The sequence below is a fragment of the Gobius niger genome, assembly GCF_951799975.1.
Source record: "Gobius niger genome assembly, chromosome: 3".
NCBI lineage: Eukaryota > Metazoa > Chordata > Actinopteri > Gobiiformes > Gobiidae > Gobius > Gobius niger.
In genome coordinates, this window is record NC_136854.1 from 13,763,944 (window position 1) to 13,789,197 (window position 25,254).

The 25,254-nt window shown below is 41.4% G+C and overlaps 2 protein-coding genes across 3 annotated transcripts; one reads left to right on the plus strand and one right to left on the minus strand.

Annotated features, from left to right (window-relative positions):
* Positions 1–1,389: 1,389 nt before the first annotated feature.
* chtf18 (CTF18, chromosome transmission fidelity factor 18 homolog) lies at positions 1,390–16,604 on the plus strand (the record flags this gene model as incomplete). The annotated part of the gene is made up of 22 exons (XM_079553635.1): positions 1,390–1,477; positions 1,649–1,738; positions 2,406–2,529; positions 2,612–2,801; positions 3,478–3,570; positions 3,668–3,720; positions 3,974–4,115; positions 5,045–5,269; positions 5,351–5,448; positions 5,629–5,752; positions 5,825–5,955; positions 6,050–6,143; positions 6,247–6,345; positions 7,281–7,411; positions 7,565–7,679; positions 8,422–8,646; positions 8,761–8,910; positions 8,986–9,116; positions 13,530–13,674; positions 14,323–14,424; positions 14,943–15,012; positions 16,467–16,604. 22 exons carry the CDS (start codon positions 1,390–1,392, stop codon positions 16,586–16,588), a joined length of 2,742 nt encoding a protein of 913 aa, XP_079409761.1. The 3' UTR covers positions 16,589–16,604.
* Positions 16,605–17,880: 1,276 nt separating this feature from the next.
* On the minus strand, positions 17,881–23,686 carry gng13a (guanine nucleotide binding protein (G protein), gamma 13a). 2 transcript variants are annotated; one of them, XM_079553985.1, is made up of 3 exons: positions 23,345–23,686; positions 21,206–21,307; positions 17,881–18,051 (listed from the first exon to the last, which is right to left on the minus strand). In XM_079553985.1, the coding sequence occupies exons 2-3, from the start codon at positions 21,301–21,303 to the stop codon at positions 17,946–17,948; spliced, it is 204 nt and encodes a 67-aa protein (XP_079410111.1). In that variant the 5' UTR covers positions 21,304–21,307; positions 23,345–23,686; the 3' UTR covers positions 17,881–17,945. The 2 variants fall into 2 exon arrangements, with proteins under 2 accessions (XP_079410111.1, XP_079410110.1); XM_079553984.1 differs by having other exon boundaries at positions 21,206–21,310; positions 23,345–23,680.
* Positions 23,687–25,254: the final 1,568 nt, after the last annotated feature.

Sequence of the window (25,254 nt, forward strand, 5' to 3'; positions counted from 1 at the left end):
TGTGTGTTCATAGATTATCATTGAAACTGTGACTTTAAAGTTTAAAACAAAGCCCCTGGGGTCTAAGTCTCTGACTCAGACCCAGGGGCCATCACTCACATGGACATGAAGTAAAGACACATAAAACTCCCTGAGAGGAAGCGCCTTGGAGGTAGCTGATCTGTGAAGGTGAGCGGGACACAGCCATCTCGCGTCGTGTTTGCGATGTAAAGCAGATGGTGCCAAACGCAGTCAGCCGACGTCACACACATCATCATCAATCACCAATATTCACGAAGGATTGAACCTGGACCACCTGTGTGCAGGGAGACAAGAAAACAAGTGGGATAACTGAAACAAAATGGCTGATTTATAATACACACTGGCTCAAAAGATTCTGGATCATTCAGCTTTCCTCCATAACAGTGATCCGGACCCTCTTCTCTCTTTGACCACAGTTTAGTCAGAGGACACATTGCCAACCCCAACACCCTTTTCCAACCAAACAAAAGGCTGTGTTTGTTGGAAATCAAAATTATTGAAATGTTCAATGATAAAGATATTCAAGAACAAACGGAAAGAAACACATTAAGATGCCCACCTTTCATTACATTATATCAGATTAATAGCTTAGTTTGGACTTCTTTTGCCAGAAGACCTAGGAACACCTTGTGAAATTTTGGGGGTCCCGAACCATAGGTTGGGAATCACTGCTTTAAAACAGACATTTATTGCATGTCTTATTACCACTTAATACTTACTCAACACCATATATCCCCAAACCTTAGAATTCGGATATTTGTGTTGTATCTATTTTCAATTAGCATACTTACCTTTGGGTCAGAGGTCGCATGAAAGTCTTCTTCACTTGTACAAAACACCACAGACAAAAACGACACACCACTAGGGAGAAAAACAAACAAGATACAGAGAAATGTTCAATAAAGTAATGAATAGGCAAGTATACTTGTCAGGCACATTATAACTAAATTAGTTGCAGGCTAACACAATGAGTTGCAAGCTAATTCAGCTAATTTGTCAACATGTTGTGGACTTACAGGGATTTTTAAAAGCTATTTCTCAAGAAAAGGTCACTTTTGCGGCTCTTTAGCCCTTTTACCATATAATATTAGCTACAATAATCCACAAATGATTTTTTTCCCACTCATATCAGAAGACAAGGAAATGATAGTAAGAAAATACATATCCAGAAGGTGGCAGTAAAGCCCTTTTCCAGTTTGTCGACCACCGTCAGAAGTAGTAGAAGAAGAACATTACCCGGAAGTAGTATTTCACAACAAAAAATTCCCGGGAAAACTTTGCAGGGCTGATTTCTGCAGCGCACGAAGCTGTATTTATAAGAAGGTTTGTTTGGTTGGTCCTGGGGCAACCGAGAAGTCCAAAGACACGATGGATGAATACGACGAGATGTTCGGGATCGAGGATGACTTTGAAGCGCAGTTCGCTGATGAGCTGGAAGCCATGGCGCAGATGGAGGGTAAGGACGGGGGTAAACAAACTTCAGTAACTTGGAGCAATTTGATTTGACGTTTCATTCTGATTGTAAAAAAAAAACAAAAAACTGACAGTAGACAATAGACACATCTCTCCAAGATTGTAATCGAAATCATCATTGGCCTTCATCTAATTCTGTCTTTGAATGAACCAGAATCCACAAATCAGGGGAAACAGAAGCCGAAGCCAACGCGAGGACGTGACATTTCAGATATTGCCCACCTGCTCAATGAAGAGCCAACAAGTAAGTCTAACTGTCAACCTGTTGTAATAAAAAATGTTCAGTGCGGCCAAAATGTTCACCAAAGTAAGAGTGATGATGCTTTAGACTATCTTTCCTCAAGTACATGTAATAATAAAGTGGGAAGAGTATTTAGTGACCACTGCTGTACTGTTGAACAGCAGTTTCAGTGTGAAGGGTAACTATATAGTAATAATAATGTATGTAATAATGGATGACTTGACATATCACAATCAAAATCAATCACAATCTTTTTTTTTCCTCTCATCTTCTCGATTTCATACTATAAATGAATACATGTAGTGGATTCATGAATGTTATACGAACTTGAGCTCAAACAAGAACCAATGCTTTCCTCCAGTTTCATTTAACACTCAAGAATGCTCCATTGTCTTGTCTCGGTTCAGCAAAATTTTTCAAAACAAGACTTAAAAAAACCTCCAAAACAAAAGGGGAAAATCGTGACAATGAAATTGGACTTTACACAGTTTTTAGTTATCTCGTAATTGAGGCTGTGGAAATAAATGATTAAGATCACCAGGTATTTTAGATAAGAATAATTTGGCAATGTAAAAGGCACATTTAGATGAGTGTAAGTGTACAGTATATAAGTTTGTGGTAAAGCACTAAGGCAAAGTGGTCAAAACTGAGGTATTACGTTTTTTTGCAGCTCCGAAAGCAAAGCGTCAAAAGCAGGACACAGTCGTCAAGAGGCTGTTTAATACAGCCCAGAATGACGGCATCTCGCCTCCATCATCTCCAGAACAGTACGCGCCGCCCTCTACCAATCCCAGGTACAGTATGTCGTCAACAGATGCAGAAATGCTTTGTCTCGCGTATACGTGTCATATAAACATGCTCTCTGTTTTGCTGCAGACCAAGTATTTCCCTGGACATCAGTGGATTTGCACACATTCTAGAGACGCCCGTCCGCTCGGCTGCTGTCCCCGCAAAGATTTCGTCCCACGTCCTGAAGAGGCCGCCTTTAGAGGGGGACTACGTGAGTGTCACAGACGCCGTGGGCACCAGAGTTTATCTCAAACAGAAAGAGGACACGGAGGGAAAGGTTAGTTATTTATTTATCTGTTTTATTATTTTTTTTAGAGGTTGATTGTTTTGGGGGGCATTATGTTATTTTTTTAAAGCAGTACTAAGTAACGTGTTTACCTTAATAAATCCTTTCCGTAGTCCCTGTGGGGGTAATACAAGTGTTTATGGGATGATTGGAGGGTCTTTCATCTCCCCCTGGTGTCTCTGGCCAGAAAACCATGTTTGCAACTTGGCTGCCACCGGACCGGAACAAGCAATACACACTAATGGAATCACGAAGAAGAAGCTAACATGCTAACGGGCAAAGCTAACTGCGGGCTTCACTTTAAACAGTATTTACAGCCAAGTTTGAGTGAAAAATAATATTTCCATTCGATAATTGGATGTACAATATCCCTCTCTCCCTTCACCTTTCCTGTCAGCGTAGTATTTACTCTCCAAGACAATTAATAAGTTAAAAAAATTGTAACTTGCTACGAGACCTGCTACGAGAGAGGCCATGAGCACAACGCTCATGGCCTCAAGGGGGAAGAGTTACTTAGTGCTGCTTTAATTTTCATTAGGTTTTATTGCTTTTAGTTGGTTATAATGTTTTATATACTGTAGATTCATTATGATTGTTTTTTTATCACTCTGTACAGCACTGAATAGAATAAAAAGGAAAGGAGTTCATTTGTTTTTTTATCTGGCAGGTTAAGGAGTCAACAATGGTGCCGGATGCCTTTGGCGCTCTAGGTCTGCTGGCAGTGCCTATTCGCGATCTGAGGGAACAAGAAGCAGAAAAGGTAAGACGAGTTTTGATTTTACAGTTTTTGTGAGGCCGTGTTTTGCACCACTGAAAGTTTTTTTGTTCTTTTTTTTTTTCTTCTTTTTGAAACCAAGCGTCATCAGCAAATCGTGGCGGAGTCCCAGCGTCTCTCTGAACTGCTGGTCAGGTACGTGCACTTCCACTTGCATCGATGAAAATCATGAGTGAGGGGATGGGGGTTCAGGGGGAAAGACTGTTTTCACTGCCTGTTGGCGCGAAAGCCAGGCCACAGGGAATCTTTTAATAAGCTCCTCCTTTACCAAACCGAATCCCTCCAGATTGAATGTTGTGTAAATTGTTTTTGTGTCGAATTTCAGTGCAGCTTCGTGTATTCATGCTTCACTTCAAGTGTTCTTCTGTTTCTTTTCGTTAAAACACAGTAACGTGAATGACGTGAACGACATGTACTTGGAGCTAGAGGACAAGGAAAATCAGGAACCGGAGAGTTCTGAGGAGGCGTGCTCCCGACTCTGGGTGGACAGATACTCTCCACGACACTACACCGAACTTCTCAGTGACGACGTAAGAGGATTAATGCACTCATAGAGGACTTTGAGTACTTCACCCAGAAAATGGAACCCCTAGCTGTTTTAAATGCGAGACGTGATTGGTAGCTTATTTTCTCCCCTAACATCTTTGCATTAAGAGTATAAGAAAGACATAACTTGGCCTTTGCAGTTTTCTTGCAACATTATCTCCAATTTTGACTCCAAACTTTCCAGTCTCGGACTTAAAGGAACAAGCCACCATTTTTCCATACTGAGATATGTTCTTTCCTGAGCTTACACTAGTTGATGCGTACCTGTCTGTGAGAGGCTAAATGTTGACAACATCTTTGGTCTTTTTGCGTGACTGAGGGCGCGCACACATCAACTCGTCTAAGCTCAGGTAAGAACATATCTCAGTATGGAAAATGGTGGCCTGTTGCTTTAACAATATATTGAAGTTTTTTTTCAGAAGGACTTTGTAATGCGTATCTAATTCCTGCCTGATTTATTGAGCTTTGAACCTAAAAAAAATCTGGCAAAATCTGAATTTTCATTTTGTTTTGCTCATAAATAGCTTATTCAAAAACTAAATCTTTGTAACTAATATATCAACAACAAAGCAAAAATTTAAACCAGTCTGTTCATTACTTAGATTTGGTCAATAAAAATATTGGCAATTTTGTCCATTTTATTTTTATATGAAAACATAAAATGACAGAAAACCTGCAATACATTTTTTTTTGTCCTATTCATTTATTTTTCCACGTTTGACTTGTATGTGCCTTCTCTTACGCTCCTGTTCCAAACAAGACATGTGTGTGGTAACATTTTCAATTTTCCTCATATTTCTATCAGTAATGTAAAGCAGAATTGATATCTCTAAATGTCATACAGTCCCCCATTAACCTGCCGCGTCTCGCACCCCGCTCACATTACTCACTCCCCTCTGTGGCTTCGTTGCAGTTCACAAACCGCTGCCTGCTCAAATGGCTGAAATCCTGGGACACCGTCGTGTTCGGGCGAGAGAGAAAAGTTCGCCCAGCCCGCCCCCAACAACAGGCCTCCAGCCAGGTCTCATTCAAAGGCAATCAACCCAACCAGAACATAAACCGCTTCAAAACCAAAGTGGAGATGACAGAGGAGCTGCTGGACGCCGAGCTGGACCAGCACAAAAGACCCAAATATAAGGTGGACTCTGTGAACGAGCGTGCTGGTTCAAAATGTGCGTTTCATGTCCTGATTTTAACACGTGGTCGATTGTGGTTCTAGGTGGCCTTACTGTCCGGTCCGCCTGGTTTGGGCAAAACTACTCTGGCCCATGTTATCGCAAAGCACGCCGGGTACAATGTGGTGGAAATCAACGCCAGGTAAAGTACAAAGGTTTTGAATCGGTAACGCAAGCGATTTTTACTGACAGAAAAGCTATAAATATGCAACAAAAACGTGACAGAACAGTGACAAAAAAGCAATGAAAAGTTAAATGATTTTGTAGGTCTTTCAAAAGGAGACATTACACCGTGAATTCCATTTTCTCACTCTTCCCTCAGTGACGACCGCAGTGCCGAGGTCTTCCAGAAGCGCATCGACACCGCCACGCAGATGAAGTCTGTGCTCGGAGCCAACGAGAGGCCCAACTGTCTCATTATTGACGAGATCGACGGGGCGCCGGCTGTAAGTTCACGGCAAGACATTTGAAAGATAAATACTTGTTTTTTGTAGTAACGATACAAGGGGTTTGCTTAGGCTGCCATCAACATCCTGTTAGCCACCATAAACAGGAAAGATGGAGCTGGTGCGGAGGGAGAGACGGCAAAGAAGAAGAAAAAGAAGGAGTCCATACTTATGCGGCCAATCATCTGCATCTGCAACGACCTGTAAGAATGTCAAATACAAAGTGATTTAAAGCATTTAGAAAAAAACAATTAAGTTGTTTTTTTTAATGGTGTAATTCTATCGTTTGATGTGTAGGTATGTCCCAGCGCTCAGGCCTCTCCGGCAGCTGGCCTTCCTCCTGAATTTCCCTCAGACACAGCCCTCTCGACTGGCTCAGAGACTGGCAGAGGTAAGAGCGTGTAGAGTTGCTGTCCAAGAAAAGGTCTTAATACCAAAAAATAAAAAGGAAGAGAATCTAATGTGGTGTCCTCCATCTTTCATCTTGCTTTCAGATCGCGGTCCGCCAGGGTATGAAGGCCGACACTGGCACGCTGATGTCGCTGTGTGAGAAGACGGACAATGACATCAGGTCATGTATTAACACACTACAGGTGGGTCAGATCCTATCCAGGGATTGCAAAATTTACAAATTAGGCAGGTGGAATCAGATTTTGGAAGCCCAGAGTGAAATTCAGGTGTACAAATAAATTAACTTTCAAAACTTTGTGCCCCCCATGTTAGCATCATGGCAATCTTGAGGTTTTCAGCTTGTTTTCTGTGACGTCCTAGTTTAAAGGTGCATTATGCGACTTTTTATGCGGAAAAAAAAGTCGATATTTGTGTTTATTTGACCCTGTAGTGATCCAGCGGCTGTATGAGTGGTCTGCATTGCGCCTTTACTTTCCATCATGGTGGTCTCTACAACGCTCCAGGATCAATTGTTTAGTAGATTTTCTTGTGAGAGGCTCCGTCAGCAGTGAAAACCTTCCTAATAATTGGTCCTGGAGCGTTTATGACAAAATGTCATAAACGTCAGTCAGGAGCTGCAGAGTTCCAGAAAATCCCTACAACATGGCAGCACTCCCTTGTCTTTCCTACATGTATTCATTTGCAAATATTGTCGGGTTTGGTATCCACGTGTAGCACGAAAGGCGACCGAGATGACGCTGTAATCTACATCTGGTCATTTCCTTTTGGGAGACGGCTGCCGCTAAAGACGGGAGAGATATCCAGGCGCATGTGCAGACATTACAAAACTTTAGGGCTTGTTTTCTCTAAATTAGGTTTTCTTTACTCTCTTGCAACAACATCTCCACTTTAATAGCTCCTACAGACTCTAAACTTTCCAGTTTTGGGCTTTTGATTTTTTAAATACCTATTTCCTGCCTGATTTATTAAAGAGAAATTAGGCAAAATTTGAATATTTACAGATTTCACTTATAAAATCTTTTTCACTAAAATAATCAACAAAATAAAACCTTAAATTTAACCCTGGCTTTCATTATCCATATTCCATTATACTAATTTGTCCATGTTGTGTGTCTAGTTCCTCTTCGGCCGTGGCCACAAACAGTTGGATTCCAGAACAATCCAGTGCATATCGGTGGGACAGAAGGACCAGAACAAGGGCTTGTTTCATCTCTGGCAGGAAACTTTCCAGCTCCCTCGAGTCAAACGGTACTTACTTTTTCGTTGTTACACTTCATTTGTGGATTTGAATTTTTTTAAGCATGGAATTGACAGTTTTATTAAATCAAGTCTGGTTTAAAATGGTCCACTTAGCTTTGAGCCAATGTGTAAAGATATAACATGCCTTTTTGGTGCGTGTAGAAAGCGTATCGGCCAGGGCTTCGAGGAGACCCCGGGATCAGGGGGAGGAGCTCAGAGGTTTCAGCACATCCTGCATCTGGCGTCTTCTAGTGGGGAGTATGAGAAAGCAGCACAGGTAATGATCTCTAAACATTATATCATTTAAAAAGACACCACGGCCAAGCTTGTTCTAGTTCAGACTGCGACCACTTTTTGTTTCGGTTGAAACTGCTGGTGGATTTTATTGCTACATTTTATATCATCATCACCTCTTGGAATGTTGTCCACTTCCAAAAAAATATAAAAAGTGCAATAGCATACGTTTTATTTTTCACACAATTGAGCTGCATATAAACTTCTAAAGCTGCTGTTAAACATCATGGTACTCAGTTATTACATTTCAGCTTCATGCAGCAACAAGATATAAATAAAAATGAGAGGCAAAGAAGCATTTTATGAATTTGTCAGACAAACATGATGAGTTTTAATCCTCTTAAAACCGCTTTACCGGGCACATTTTCTCCAGTTTGGCTTTACCCAAATCTTAAAGCTTCTTGGAAAAAGTGTCAATATAGCAACGAAAACGAGGAAGAAAGTGCAACAAAAATACGTGTCAATGAAAAAAAAGGCAACAAGGAAAAAAGCCACAAATGTGACAAAAACATGTCAAAAACAGAACAAAAAAGCAACTAGAAACAGACCAAAAAAACAACAACAAAAATGCAACAAAACATGGCGAAAACATGACAAAAACAACAACAAAAAAAGCAATGAAAAAGTTAAAAAAAAGAGAAATGCAAAAAAAAAGTTACCAAAAAAAAAAAGTGGTTGATGAGACCTGAACAAAGCGAAGTAAATCTCCCGTCTTCGTCCTCCAGGGCCTGTATGATAACTACTTGTCGATGCGGGTGCGAGATCCGAACCTCCACAGCGTGTGCGATGCCCTGGAGTGGCTGTCCTTCTCCGACCGACTCAACCAGGTCATTCTGCACGGACAGAACTTCACCCTGATGAGATACCTGCCCTTCCTGTCCGTCACCTTCCACTTCCTGTTCGCCCACAGCCACGTGCCCCGCCTCAGCTACCCTCACAGCCAGCACGAGGTAGCTCCATATCCTTTACGCCTCTAATGTCGATCCTGCAGGATTATCCGGAGCTGTGTTAAAAAGTGCGCGTGTTGCGGAGAATGAACTATGGCGTGCTCTTTTTTGTCGTAGGCATCGTCTCGTCTCCTCTGCAGTAAAAACGCCTTGTCCTCCATGCTTACCGATGTCCCAGCATGCATCAGGACGAGGATCAGCCAACTCAGCCTCACGCTCGACATCCTCTCCCTTCTGCTGGAGATCATCTGCCCCAAACTGCGCCCGGTACGGCAAAAGCTGAAATGTAGAAGATTTGACCTTTGTTTAATTGTTCTTTTTGGCATGTGTATTTTAATGCAGGTGAATCCGCAGTTGTTCAGCAGCAGAGAGAAGGAGCAGCTGAAGGAGCTGATTGACACCATGCTGGCCTATAACCTTTCGTACAGGCAGGACAGGACACCAGAGGGACAGTACACCTACGTCCTGGAGCCGTGAGTCTTTTTATTGGACTAAGCATTTTTGTGTTTACTCTCAGTCCTCACATGAACAACTGGACGACTTACCGTAGTCTCTGAATCAATCTTTCTTGTCATTATTAGCCCTCAGTAATCCTCCAATCCAACATCCGGAAAGGTCTTTTAGATTGCGTCTCCTTTGTACGAACAACTCAAGTCAGTTGAGTCCAGACCACTTTGGGAGTGACCAAAGGGTGGCGCTGTGGGGCTACATTCAAGCCAATAGGAAGAGAAACTGTTTCTTGTTTATTGATGTTAATTTCACCTGTGTCCGGCTGTAACATTTTAACAACTCACCAGGCAATAGAATGTACTTCAGGTTAAGGTGAACTTTATTAATCCCAGTAGGGACATTCGTTCTCTGCATTTGACCCATCCTCAAAGCCGCTGGGTCTACCTGCAGGAGCTTTGGGCAGTCAGCGTGGGCCTCTACAGATGTGGAGTCGAGCTAATGATCAGAAACACCTGGCTGGAGGATTAATTTATTGTACATCTTAGTGGAAGGGGAAACCAGAGTACCCAGAGGAAACACAGAGAACAATACGGGAGAACATCACACAGAAAAGCCCCACCTGGGGATCAAACCCAGGATCTTTTAGCTGTGAAGTACAAGCGTTAACCGCTGCGCTTCCATGCAGCTATAAACTAGTGTTAACTGTTTTCTAAATGCTTCCCAAGCATGAGGCTCATCGTTTTTATTATCAAAGCAATTTAGCTCAACGTTAACTTGCCATCTCAGGGAATATGACTGCTGATCATTAGTGCTTGGGTAAAGGTGGGATAAAGTTTAATTAGTGTGTGTATTTGACCTTTCAGTGACCCGGCCGCTGTATGTGTGGTTAACAGCGCCAAGACCAATTGTTTTTGGTCATAGAGACCACACGGGATGGAAAGTAAAGATATGACATGTGTATTTCTGCCCTTAGGCTTATGGTAGTTACTCAACTGTGCATTGTACGTCATCTAATCATTGTTGCATCCTGCTCCAATCGAAAGGCTTATGACCAGCCGGTGCCGTCTCCCCTGTTGGTCTGTCGGTCTATCATTTGTTCTACCAGCCCAAGTCAATCGTACAGACACCTCCTCTAACGGTTCATCAGTGCAGACCCAAAGCCACAGGTTTGCATTCACACCGGCCCTAATGACCTGTAATCAAGCTCACTCCTTTTCTATTATACAGAACCACAATTTACTTCTCAAAAATATTCATATTGTCTTAGCATTTTCTTAAAAACAGGGCTGATTTGTTCTGTCTGCTGCGCTGGTGTGTTAAAGCCCAGTAGCCCGCGTATGTTTTGAAGGTCACCGCTCCGGTTCATGTAGTGGTTCTGTACATGTAGGCTTAGAGCATAATCTCCTTAACACCTGGTTTGTGACGGAGCAGAGAAATAAGCCCAGCGGCGGTACAGGGGGTACAGGTAGTTCCACTGAAGATGGGCCGATGAGCTAAGAAGCCGACACTGCCCAAAGACGACTGTTTTTTCTTTTCCTCCTTCGAAACGGAACCATGCTGTCCATGCGCGCCCGGGCCGACGATGAGGAGTCTCTCATCCCGCAAGAAGACTCTTTCCTCCAGGCTCGCTGCGATGAGGTCCTCTTCACCACCGACTGGGGCCTGCCTCTGGCCATAGCTCTGCTGCTGCTCGCACTGGTCTACACCTTCCTGTACCTCCCATCGCGAGCTCACCACAACACCACCGATTAAAGCCCGGGACGGGACAATCAACGGACCGGGTCATAAAGAACTTTGACGTGGGACTTCTTATGAACATCAAGGACTTGACAAAGTATCTGGCAGAGGAGTTCTGATGTGATTTTAACATTGTGGGCACAGGAAATGTAAGTGAAAAGCTGGTGCAGGTGATGGAACTTTTCTATCAAGTTGACAATTGGGTAAAGAATCGAGAAAAGGGGTCGTCTGTCTTCAACTGTTGCTACAAAAGCAAACAATCGGACTCCCAGTAGGTCGACGTGGTATGAGAAAGCATTGTCTTGAATATTGTGTTATATGTATGGGGGTCCCCAAAAGATTTTAGAATTCACTTATTCTTACAGGCACAAAATTAGTGATGGAGGCAACTACACCAATAGAAAAATCCTTCAGAACAACACACCTTTGCTGAAGGAGTTTAAAACTATCCTTATTCCAATGTCACATTCATCAGGAGTTAATGTTTGACAGTCCTTGGAATTTCTTCTGTTTGGTAAGGGGGTCCCCGGTCCCACAAAGGTATGAGAACCTCTGTTCTATCAGAATTCTCTCCACACAGATGAAATGGAAAGATTGTGCCAATATTTCCTACAAGTGGTCTTTCCACGATTAATAATAAACCAGGGTTTCCACGGGGAATAAACCTCTTAACTCCCATCTGATCCAAGCACATTTTCTCCAGTTTGGCTTTACCAAAATCTAAAAGCTTCAAAATAAGGAGAAAATAGCAACAAAGAAGCAACAAAGGGGTGACAAGAACATGCAGGAAAGCATTGCTGAAAAAATCATATCTTTAGATCCAAGTTTTTACGCTGTTGGTCCAAGGTCAGCATTAAAGGAAATGACTTACTTTTTCAGCTCAAAAAATTATTTCTGCTTTTTTTGTTTGCCCCATTTTCCCCAATTTTTGTACGCAATCTTTCTTTTATTTTATTTTTGCCCCAATTTTTTCTCGTTTTCCCAACATTGTCTGCTCCTTTTTTATTACTAATATTTAAATAATCACACCTTCCCATTGGAGATGAACCTGATATTGTGAATTTGCCGATCTTCCACACATTATTGTTCCCTTTTCTGGTTCTAGACGACAAATGGTATGTTAAAGTACCGCCATCGGAAAAAATGTAACTCAGCCCTAATTAAAAAGCATTACATTTGACTTTCTTCTGCCTGTATAAACCCTGTAAAAGCGAGTTACAAACTGAGTTGCCCTTTGAGTCTGTGCATTTAGAGCAGATGTCACTTTTACATGTAATTATTCAGCAATGATTTTTGAATCGGGCTTTGACGCCGAGGAAACATTGACAACAGCCAAAAACAGCTTTGAGTTTTCATAATTTGTGATTTTTGATGACTAATGTTGGCTAATGCTGACGGCTATAGGGCAAGTACAGTGAACAAATAGTGTTCAAGCTAAGATCAGACACAAGATCATTCTGGCACATACACTATATGGAGCAAATTAAAAACAGCTTTGCAGATTTTCTTTCTCTCCAAAGTAAATCTAGAAGGCCATAAACACAACCTTTTATTATAGGATGTAATGTATTCACTTTTATTGTGTTGTCTGCTCCTCTAAGCTCCGACCTCACAGCTCACAGTCTGACAGCGCGGTATTCTTAGCTGTGATATTGCAAAGCCTGCGCAGAGAAAGTGTTTACCTCCAGAGCGGCTTTCTGATGAGTTTCTGATGGAGCTCTGCTCTAAGAGGATTAAGGTTTTAGACAATGACACATTCCAGCTTTTATTCATCTGAACTTTAGCCCCCAAGTGTCGGTGCATATTGTCGGTGTCTGTCATCCCCCCACCTGCTGATGCCTGTTATTTAACGTAATCTATTCTACTAACTTAACATTCATATGTTTGTTTTCAAACACTTTTCATCATATTCACTGATACATGGAGCGTCTGTGATGTGGACAAAGCACAGAACTGTTCCTTTGGAGGGGATTTAACCATAGTTGTGTCTTGTTCAAATGTTTTTGTCCCTTTTCACTTTTTTTCTGTTTTTTGTTGACAGAAATATCCGGAGACTTTTGTAATTTATTTTTATTCAAGCAGGTTTTCTTTTAATTATCTGTTATAGTTACTGTTTTAAGCCTTATTTTAATTCCTTCACTCCATTGGGTACTAGGTTGTGCTCCTGAAAGCACCGCGCTGTAGATGTCACACTATCTGATAGTATAAGGAACAAATCCTGGCAATGGGGTCACTGACAGCCTTAGTTTCCTAGTGCCCACGAGTTGTCCCAGTACTGACCAGTGTTGTCCAATAGGTGGGAGCAACATGCACGTAGGCAAATGTTGTGCTCTCACAATATAAAAAACGACATTGTAGGCTGCAGACATTTTAATAACAATATACCGTAAAAGGGACTGAACTCTGCCCTTTGATTTCAATGGTTGAGAGCTTTGACGTTGCTCCCGTTTATTAGTTAAGTTCATGCTGGTTCTGACAGAAAGCTGTCAACAAAAAAAGAAAGCTATTGTTTTGTTTTTTTTGGCATTAAATACACTGCTTCCCCCACAGTCAACACACCCTTTTCCAACAACAAATGCAATTGTGTGCACTGACATTGCTATTGTGCTACTGTTACTTATTTTCTATACTCGTAGCTTTTACTGTAAGTTAAAAATCCAGATATTAACGTACATTCCGGTATAACGTTTTGTGTCCAGGCGTGTGGAGGAGATCGTGAAGTTCCCCGGCCTGCCCCCCCGGCGGCAGCTCACCTACCAGGCCAAACAGACGGTGAGCAGGGAGATGGAGCAGGAGAGGATGAGGAGGGCCGAGCAGCTGCTGCAGCGGAGGAACCCTGCCCCGGTGAGGACTGCTTAAGCAAATATCTCAGTCAGTGGGACACGTGTTAGTTAACCATGATCCTTAGTTAGCATGTTACCATAACACATTTCAGCATGTGTTTTTCATCTTATTCAGCCCCACCCACTTTTGTTTTTAAAGCATTTCCACTTTGTGTAGGCACTTCCTGTGAGCGGAGAATTCCATTGTCAATGGAAGAGAGTGAAGAAAACCATTAACGATCACTAAATCAATCAAAGTATATTCATATAGCACTTTACAACAACCAGGAAGACCAAAGTGCTTCACAGAAAGAAAAAACTATTTAAAAACACAAAATGATCACATCCTAGACATAATTCAGAGTGTCCTCCTCGGTGCCAGTTTGAAAAGATGAGTCTTTAATCTGGATTTAAAAAGGGGCAGATCTGTGAGAACAGGAACAGAAAGCTAAAAAAGCTTAAAGGAAATGGGTTTGTCTCACATCTGGCTAATAATGGAGTGATATGATGACCGGAAAATCTTTCTGCTCACTTTCTGTTGTCACTCTGCATTGATGGTTTAACTGTGAGGAGCTGGTATTGGTGCAACCTTATTTATTATTGCTTACATTGCGTAAAATTACTATTATTATTCTCAGTCTATTAAATGTGTTTATTTTTCTTTGTGCAGAGAGAGGAAGAAAAGGCTCAAAAGAGCGGAGGTCCCACGACGACTAAGAATCATCATCAGAGACTGGAGAACATTGTCAAACAGGCCACAGTGGCGGCCAGGGTGAGACGCACAAGAACACACGGGCCATTGCTCTGTTGTAACAGGCGATATTTGTCAAAAACATACCCAAAGTTGTTCTTCATTTCATTCTTGAACGTTTTAATAACCCTTCATGTCTCCCTCTCATTCCCCGCAGTGAAAAAAATAACCGCCTGTCTTTGTTCGTACAACGGTCCTATTTTTAATCTCCCTCCTTGTCTCACTTCTGTTGGTTAGAAAATGCAGTGTTGATCTCAAACAACTCAAACAAAATATCCAGTAGTATCTGTCTGATTGTCCAAGCGATCTCACCATTTTCTTTTTAACATTTACGGGAGCCATAGAGAAGCTCAAAAGACAAAAGACTGTCTATAAAGAACTATCTAGCACTGCGCACCCCGAGAGACACAAATGAGGACAATGAGAAGGCCCCGGTCTCCAAAGGCTCAAACCAGGCTAATCGCCACGTGCATGTGCTCTTTTATCTTTTTTCTTATTTTGAAGCTAACCTTGTTGTTGAATTTCTCTTTATCCCATAGCCGGAGGTGGACTTCTTTGGGCGAGTGGTGGCCCCCAAAGCACAGAAACAGAAGCTTTCCTCGGAGTCAGGTACTTTTTTTGTCTTTTTGTAGTTAAATTTAAGTGGGGGTGTTCTGGATGTTGTGTGTGTGTGCACATACGATGAGCACACTGCCCCCTGTAGACCACCACTGGGACATGCTGGGACATGAAATGGTTCTGACGCCTTAGTGACCATACAGAAAGACCACCAGGCTTGGGCATGTTGAGACTTGGGTCCTTAACCTCTTACCCCCCCGCATTAACATCCCAAATCTGATATCTTCTCAACTGGGCCAGAGTAACGCCCCATTTGAAAGCTTTCAAAGGCCTACAAAACTGATCCAAGATTTTTTCCTCACGTTTTTGCTACTTTTTTTTTTTGTATTATTGATGGGGTTTTTTTTTGTCACCTGTTTTTGTTGTGTGCTTATCATGTTTTCATCATTTTTTTGTCGCTATTTTGACGAGCTTTTAGATTTGGGTAAAGCTGAACTGGAGAAAATGTGCTCGATTAAGGCGGGGGTTATGAGGTTAAATAATGGGACAGCGAGCAAAGTTTTGTTCCTTATTCAGTTCATCAAAAGTTCTCCAAAGTGCAGTTTAATGATTGCTATTGGCTGAAAGTGCAGACGCTCAGCTGTAATTTATTCACTTTTGAAGAGAGAGGAGTTCGGGAATTGCAGCGGATAATGTCTGTTGTCCTCCCCAAGGGTTCAAATAGTCATGGGACAGAAGCTGAGACACCACAGAACCACTAAATCTTATTTTTAAACTGAGGTTTAATCTTTTGCTTTTGCTCTTTTTGGTTCAGCCTTTGGTCATCTGCATTTGTGAAGTTGAAAATACATATGATATACGAGACATAGCGGCCGGTACAATACGAGTAAAACGTTGTAATAAGAAACACTTAAAGTTGAATGAATTGAAAAGTGAGCACATGATGGGTATCCAAGATTAAAATATTTTCATGGGTGCAAAACCTGATTAAAAAGTAAAACACGCGTTCTCAGGTAAAGGTATAGATCCAGCAACACTATGTGCCCAAAGTATGAGATCAGCTGGACATCCTGAATGACCGGGCTATTCCATCATTGGGTTACTTCCCTGATGGGACAGGCATATTCCAAGATGACAAAGCCAGGATTCATCGAGCTCACGGTGTGAAAGAGTCGTTCAGGGAGCACGAGACCTAATTTTCACACATGGATTAGCCAGATCTTAACCCCTTTGAGAATCTTTGGGCTGTGCTGGAGAAGGCTTTGCGCAGTGGTCACACTCTCCCGTCGTCAATACAAGATCTTGGTGCCACAGCAAATGCGGGCTGTAATCGAAGCTAAAGGCGCTACAACCAAATATTAGAGTTTATTTTTAACTAGGCTCCATACATTTAATATGGCAAGGATCAGGCTGGTCATACTGGTCAAAGCAAGGAAATATTTCATTAAAAAACGTCTTGTCTTGAAAGCGCACTTTGCTAACGCGTGGTCTCGTTTGTTTAACAGGGGAGAAGAACGTGGTGGAGGCCATGGGGACCGCGGTGGGCAACAGTGACGTGTGGTTCAGGTTCAACGAAGGCATGTCCAACGCCGTCCGGAGAAACGTCTACATCCGAGAGCTACTTTAGCCACCTCCAAGGCCCCGCCCCCAGGAAGTTCAGGAAGTTTTTAAGACTTCTTTTAATGAGTTCTGTTTTATTATGTAGGAGTCTGATCGTGAAATCTCATACGTCTTATCTATTTGTAAAATAATACGTAAAAAAAATGATGATTTAAAAGCAGAAAAACGCAAAAATAAAAAGCTCTGTAGAATCCCATTGCTTAATTCACCAACAGTAGATTATTTTAAGTTTCACAATTCTACCATGCGTTTTATGTCAGCACACAAAATACAGCAGTTGGCACCGTCCGCATTGCTTATGTCGCTAATGCTAGTTTAGCTAAGGCTGGGACACTTTATGATTGTGGCACTAATATATAAAAACAGAACGCAGTTGAAACGTCTATGTTTGCGTTGGATTGTTACCGATAACACATTTGCTGTGTATTGATCTACAGTCATACAGATGGCATCTTTGGGAACAGCCATGAATAAAAAGAGGAAAACAACAACTCCTCTTTCTCCTCTTACTCCACAACCACTTTAACTAATGCTGAAATATGGATGTATTTTCCACTAAGTATGCAAGATAGAGATATGGACAAGAAGAAAGTGGTTCAACAGCCCTAATGTGTACATATAACATGTAATTCTGACATTAGCTTAATGCTACATGCTAACCGCTAACTTCAAGTGCTGTTTTTTTTTTTTCACTTCCAGTGGACCTGACTTTGTTTGTGCTAAATATCATATGCTAAAAAGAGTGAAAAATAATGACGCACTTCCTTCCCCCTTGCTAGCATGATGCGTTGCGGTTTGTATCAATGATCAGATCTTATGCAGGAAGTTGTATAAATTGTCATGTATTTAGTTATCTTTGCTGTATGTTTATCACACATACAAGAACACCCAATATCGGTATCGGAAATACAATAAAAAGATATTTTTTTTCCATTCTTAGAAAAACAAAACAAATATTTGAGCATTTTCAATATCAGACTTCCACATAACATCAAATCAAACAGATGTGTATAAATACTTCCTGAACTCACTGTACTCCCATGATCCACATGTAACCCTATATTTTTGTACAAAGATACCAATCACCGTACAGGTCAAATTCAAAACAGTCTTTATTGTGATTGCCAGTGTAAAGAGCCAATAAAAACTTTGAAAGAAATCTCCATTGTCCTTCAAAACAAACCCTCTAAAAGCTACTCAGTGCTGCAGAACATTCACACATAATAAATAATAAATAATAATGGCATTCACATTCTAAAGTAAGGGCTGGAAAGATGGAGGGAGTGGACTAGTGCATGATTGTATAGTTCCTATTTTGTGCATATATATGTGTGCGTGGTGTGTGGGTGGGTGGGGGGATCCCATCAGAGGATGATGCATTTGCCCTTCTCCACCCAGGGGTTAGCCCGCATCAGCTCCGGGTTCAGGAAGGGGTCGTCGCAAACGCAGCCCTCGATCCACTTCACCAGCCTGCAAGAAGGAGCGAGCAGAAAACAATCAGTAGTAGTAAGACATGGCAGTAAGTGAAATTAACAAATCACAAATGCTGCAATTTTTAGGTAATGTAATTCTGCGTCACGTAGAATACTTAAAGGTGCATTATGCAACTTTTCAGGTGGGAAAAAAGTTCATATTTGGGTGTATTTGACCTTGTAGTGACCCAGCGGCTGTATGAGTGGTCAGCATGGTAACTTTACTTTCCATCAGTGATGGGCAGATGATACCTCAAAGTGTGAGTCACACACTTTTACAAATTGTGTCACGCTGTATCACGCAGCGTTGGTAGGCTTATAGGCGCCATCTGGTGGTGAAAAAGCATTTCAGCAGTGAGCCTGAAAAAAACAACACTGAGCTCATTTATTCTCTTTGAGAAATGTGAAACAAATCGTCAAGATTGAGCCGTTTAACCAGCTGAGAGGGATAATTTAGAAAGAGGAAAACTGCTCTGGATAAGAAGAATAGAACCAAAAGAATGTGAATTAATGAGAAGTCACAGTGACACAACCTTGTAAAAATGAAGTCACTGATCAAGGTTTAATAAAGGATAGTGTCTGACAATAATTTGGCACCAGACAAATTTCTGGTTTTGTTTACCAGTGGATGTCAAGTCAAAGGACTAAACATAGACCATCATCTGACTCAAACCCACAACCCCTGATTACTAACCGGACACTCTCCTTACAGAGCTACACGGACAGCATAACAACTGCATTATGTACTAGCCTTTTGCTTTTGCGTTGCACTTCAATATGGACGTGAAAGGGAAGAAAACTGATGACTCTTCTATCTATTGAAACATTTTTAATCAGGGCAGATTCACCTCGTGCCCAAAGATTTGGGCAGCCCAGGGCAGGCACTGGAGCCCGAGAGCACCCACGGGATCGGCGTGTGGTACATAAATCCCAAATGACAAAATGAGCCCGGTGTTGCTCTCGTTCAACTGGTGCGCCCTGCTGCTCGCTGCGTACGACACTACATGATACAAAATGACACAGTGACTGACGGTCACGTGACCTTTCTTAAAGTGATACCAGTGCTTCATTTGTAGATTAGCAGTTTCAGGAACACTTTTGGTCTGCTTCTGGAGTTTACAGACTATACGCCAGAGTAACGCCTCGGTTGAAAGCTAAGACCTACAAAACTCATCTAAGCCTCTTCCTTGTTGTCAAGTTTTTGTCCTTTTTGGTTGTGTTTTCATCACGTTGACATGTTTTGGTCACATTTTGTGGCCGTATCAGTTACATTACACACACAAAAAAGAACTACGGCCGAAACGTACCAAAAAACCATAAAACAACTCAACAAAAATGACTAAAACGTGATAACAAAAGCAAGGAAGAAGCATAGATGAGTTTTGTAGATCTTAGCTTTCAAATGAAGTGTTACTCTGACATACAGGCTGTAAAAACTCCAGTCCAGAAGCTTTTAGATTTGGGTAAAACTGGAGAAAACGTGCTTGGTTAAAGCAGGGGTTAGGGGGTTAGAGGAATAACACTAAGTCGGAAAGATTCTAAAATGAATATAAACAACTTTGACATGATTAGATCACATGTTTTTACTATTTTTTTGCCGTTTTCTGGCGGACAATAAGCATTATTCATCACACACAAATGAAGTCAAAATTGACTCCATACAGAGGTTTTGTCCAGTGGAAGGAGAAGGGTCTGAACGCAGTGAACCTCCAAACCTCCACAGGAAATTTGTTTTTTCCCCCCATGATATTTAAATAAATCTCAATAAAACACCTTTAGTGAACTCCACTATCCTTAAGATTAGGGTTAGGTTTAGTTTGGATGAGTTTTCATCGGCAGCTAACCTTGGAATGTAGCATGAAGCTAACGTTAGAATCCTCCATTATGGACATTGAACCACCTTGCCCCGCTCCATATCTTTATTATATCTATATTTAGTATATATATATATAATTAAATTTGTTAAAGTGATAGTCTGTAAGTCTAAATGTTTTACAAATGTTATAAAATGTGCATTTTGAATGTAAGTTAAGTAATAATATATAGATATTTTTTTAGTTTCAGCAACTAACCAGTCTAGAATCCTGCCGTGTTGACCAATGAGACGAGCTTTTCTTCTGAACCAGCCTGTCAGGTCCAATCAGGAGGGAGGGGGAGGAGCGTGATCGCCTACTTTCAAAAATCCTGTTCCTGCTCTCCTCATTTAGCAAACTAAGATGGGCTTTCTGGTTAAAGATGGGAGGAATTTGATTGTTTACTTTCACTTTAGTAGTAGTAGTTTTGGAGTAATGGGTTATATGGTCTATAGGGTTAGATGTTTTTGGAGTTGGAATATATAATTCAATATTCTAGAGCCCTATTCACGCAGGATTAGAATTACTTTGGGACCTCAGGTGCAAAGTCAAAAAGACTAACATCCGGGTTTCTACACTCAGAATCTGCAATGTCTGGAATTTGGAAGGTAAAATTCCCCTGATTTTTACTTAAATCTCTACTCACTCCGAGGTCCTCATGTTGTTGTCCTCATGTCTCAAACCCGTGTGACTAGGGCTTAGGACATGACATATCCTAAAAATTTGGCAGCCTTCATGTCTTTTGCTACAGGACTGTATTAAAACTGAGATTGTGGTGTAATTTTCCAGCTTTTTTTCTGTCTACCCCTGTCTGGCTTGGATTAGAAAAAAGTCATGTTTTCCCATGTAAGTAGACAAACTTAAAATTTGCTATTTTAAATTATTTCCAATACCTGTTATAGGCAGTTTTTTGTCAAATTTCTTAATGGAAATTTTGAAAAATCCTAGTAAATCATCCCATGGCCAGCAAAATGCATTGATTTGGCTTTTATGAACTCCGTCCTTGTGACTTCGCTTGGATTTAACTGTTTTAGTAAAGGTGTTTTAGAATATTGCAATGTTCAGGTTGAAACATTAATCTAGATTGTGCGATGCTTTTGAAAGAAACCAAAAACTTCAGTTGTTGGATTTTTGGAACACTGTTCCAAAAATTACCCTATGAGGATGAGTTTGATTAATCCACATCTACAGAGTAAACACGGCTAACTTTTGATTAGTCAAACAACATTGTCAAACTCTCGGTTACCAAGAGTGTCACCCCAAACAACAGATTAAAGTATAACAACGGCTGATACTGACTCGGTGACCGTTATGGAGGACTTCTCTCTGTTGATAGCCAGCTGATACTGAAGGCTCTCCACCTCTCTCCTCATCTGTGGCACGTCCAGTTCCTCCATGGTGCTGCTAATGAAACACATTAATTCAATCACCTTTGGTCACACATTTACATATTCATATTGTAGCCAAATATGTTTAAATACATTAGATCCTGTTCCAAAAGCTTTAATTTGATAACTCATTGTTAGTCTGTCTAACAACGAGACCGTCTGTCTGGGTTTAGTTGATCTTGCGGTGTAGCAGCGCCCTATAACCTGGAATCATCCTCTGTGTGCCTTTAATGTACTTAAAGGTGCATTATGCAACTTTTTATGTGGGGGGGAAAAAAAGTTGATATTTGTGCATATTTGACCTTGTGGCTGTATGGGTGGCATGGCGTCTTTACTTTCCATCACAGTGGTCTCTACAACGCTCCAGGATCAATCGTTTGGGAGGTTTTCACTGCTGACGGAGCCTCTCACCAGAAAACTTACAAAACAAGGAATCCTGGAGCGTTGTAGAGACGACTGTGACGGAAAGTGACGGTGCCACGTTGACCACTCATACAGCCGCTGGGTCACTAAGGTCAAATGCGCACAAATATCAACTTTTTTTCCGCATAAAAAGTTGCATAATGAACCTTTAAGTCAATCTGAATTTGAATAGACTTGACCACTTTAGTCTTAAATTGTGTTTTTTTTCCCCTTCAGGTTAAAGGGTATTTACACACAGCAGTTTAGGAGGGCTGACGACTTTGATATCGGAGATGAATGCGCTCTACCCAATTTTCCTAAAATGCAAATGCTTCCTACCACAACAAGTACCCTGACTGACTGCGTGCAAATTTTTATAAGGATTTTATGACGGCTCTAGGTTACTTGTATTTGAAATTTCCAAAGGCACTTGTAAGCCTAGCGTTAAAAATCCCATCATATCAGATTCCTCATTTACCCAGAGTGTACATTTTTCCTACGTGCTCTACAAAATCTGCAGCCTTCCACATTCTGAATTCCCATGTATTGCAGAAACTGTCAAGTATAATATTTATATTTCACTTCTGCCAGTCCACCCCAGGGCAGCTGTGAATGCATATCAGTAAAAATCATCTAGCAAGGTAGTAAATTATGGGTAAAAAAAACTACAAACGTTGCCTATGTTTGTAGCAACGAGGTCATGGTTTTGTTGTTATTAAAAAAAATCTCATTTTAGTTGTTTTGTCAAGGTTTAAAGGCTTATTTTGGATTACAATGCTGCCAGCAACACAAAACATGATCGTAATGACCAGCTAGAAACACAAAATCCAATTTTAGCAGTGGGTAATAAAATAAAGGATTGGAATGAGGAGCAAACCTATTATAAAAACCCATATTTGTCTGCCTTTAGTCAATATCATGGACGAGCTGGAGACGTCCCGCTCCCAATGTGGAAAAAATATCTGTATGTTCCGTCATAAATTTAGGGATTAAATTGGATTCAGTATAGAATTATAAATCAACTTATTGTGAAGATTCAGTCATTTTTTTTGTTTCCAGGAGAGTGTATATGTCAAGACACCAACAAAAAAGAAAAAAAAGAAAAAGCAAAGATGTGCCTGCAGTACCTCCTCTAAACAGGCAATTCCGTTTCTACGATTAAGCTTATAGTAGCACAAGACCCACACGCTCATATTCTCCATATTAGCAGTGCGCCTTAAGTGACCTGCCCCGCCCTGCTCCATCAAACGCCCATTACTGAGGAGCCGCTACCCACCAGAGGCTCCTCACTCTGGCCCTCTACTGGAAGCGCGCACTCCCCTCCCCCGCTCCACAGCAGCCTCTCATCGCTCTAATGGCTCTAAGTAGGTCGGTTCGCCTGCATCCCTCCTCCAGCATCCCTCCTCGGATCGAGCTGTTTCCCCCCAAAACCATCTTAAATCGCTCCTATATACATCCTCCTCCTGTGCGCTATGCTAAAACAAACAGGACACGGCAGAAGCTAATGGATCCCACTTTTACGCACGATTAACACTGTGTTTTTCAGATAATTCCGCGAGTGTGGATGCTAAAAACAAGACGCTATTTGTGGTAACACGCTCTAAAACCCGATATTGAGAAGATGTGCAGTCGGAATGTGTTGCCTTACCGCAGGAGCTGTCGATAAAAACAGGGGCGGTTAAGCTAGTCGGGTGCGTCTTTTCTTGCTGGAGCGGAGAACGGCGCAGTGCTTTCCCCCCAGCGGATGAAGTCACGAAGTCGGCTGCTGTCAGTGATGGTGGTCCGGGTAGTAGGCAGTAGGCAGGCAGTGGGCAGGCAGGGCACTCCCCTCTGGCGGAGCAGGGAGGCGGAGACACACGGGCAGGCTCTGCTTTGACTGGTAAACGGGCCGCTGTGGTGGCAAGGAGTACGCTCAAACCAGGAGTGCGTGCGGAGAGAGCGGGGGGGACGGAAGTCTAAGCAAATGAGGACGGGCTCCGCAGGGAAAACAGCGCATTTGCCTGTCAGATGAGAGGGCCGGGTGCGGGAAGACGAGGGACATGAGTAGGACATGAGTATGGCTCATTATTTAAAGCCACACTGCGTAGAATTTTACCCAATAAATAAAATAGAAACACAAGCATCTTTTTTTATGACAGGTATTTTCATCATTGAAAAGTGTCTCATGAAGGTGCAAACAAACATTAATGACGCTCACCCCTCCTAAGATATGACTGTAAACTTTATCGGGAGTGGGTACGTCTCCAGCTCGTCTCTTCGAAATCCATTTGTTTATTAACCGCTGCAGTAATAGCATTTTCTGTGTTGAGCTGATCATTAGGAGCATGTTTTGTTCTGCCGGCAACTTTATAGTCCAAAATGTTACGCAGTGTACCTTTAAGTATTGCCCATCTGTTGTACACAAACTATTATAGCTAAAAAATTAAACTTCTCGTTGTTGTGGTTGCTTTATATCAATATAAAAATCAGTCTTGGGAAAAACGTAAGATGAAAAAAGAGCTTCATGGGATTTCAAACACTCTTTGCTGCTGGAAGTCGCCATATATTGAGGACAAGACATCACTCACACAATTAAGTTTATTTTTTTTAATACATACTATTTGTGGTCCCAACTCATTTCTAAAATCTTTAAACAAATCTCTTTAAACAAACACAAATTTCACAAGTTTCAGAGCGCAATGCTGTCAGGATGACGTAAGCCGGGCATGTCCAAAGTGCAGCCCGGGGGCCAAATGCGGCCCTCAGACCAATTTTTGGTGGCACACATCACCAGAGATGGTACTTTTGACCGCAATCTTCATAATTCCACACAATAAAAACCTCAACACATTTACTGAGAGACAGGGCTGCATTATGGATCCAAGCATAAATATAGGTGTGGGTGAGGGTTTAAAACCTCACCCAGTTGAATGTTTGAATGCACCGACTACGGATCTGTGGCTCTCCATGCTGTGTAGATGTCGATATGCGACTCCCAGTGAAAAAGGTTTGGACACCCCGATGTATCAAACAATTTATATTGAGGACAAATCAATTGTTTGGATTTTCAGTTACTTCACTTACTAAGGCTGCACTAATTTGCAAATCATTAAGTAATGGCAGTAATATTGGTATATTTGTATATCATTTGTACAAGTCTCTACTTTAACATCAGAAAGGAGGATGAAGAACCCTGAGGAAATAATGAGTCTACTCTGCAGACTTCCCCTCTGGGATAAATTAAGTTTGTGAATTGAATCATTGATGTACAGTTATGACAAATACCACCTCTATTTAGCCTTTATCTACCATTTCTTTCAAGATTTGTTTTATCCTGTAGCAGCATTAAATACATGCTTTAAACTGCACACGCTCATGGGATATTTCGCTTTCGCATGACATTCAGCAAATTTCACACAACTTATCTTGATAGGAAGTCACAACTTCCTTTTCAGTTCTTTGTAGATCACAAAAAATAGACAAACATTTGTACACGTTTGTAGCAGTACTAGTAAATTTCCACACCACATTTTTAGTTTTTGAACTCCAAGTTTATTTAGTCATTTTCAATATCTTTTA

Coding starts and splice junctions, on each gene's coding strand:
- gng13a (XM_079553985.1), bottom strand. CDS start 21,303: ATGGAGGAACTGGACGTGCCACAGATGAGGAGAGAGGTGGAGAGCCTT. Junction 18,052..21,205: donor TCCTCCATAACGGTCACCGA/GTCAGTATCAGC, acceptor TCCTTCTTGCAG/GCTGGTGAAGTGGATCGAGG.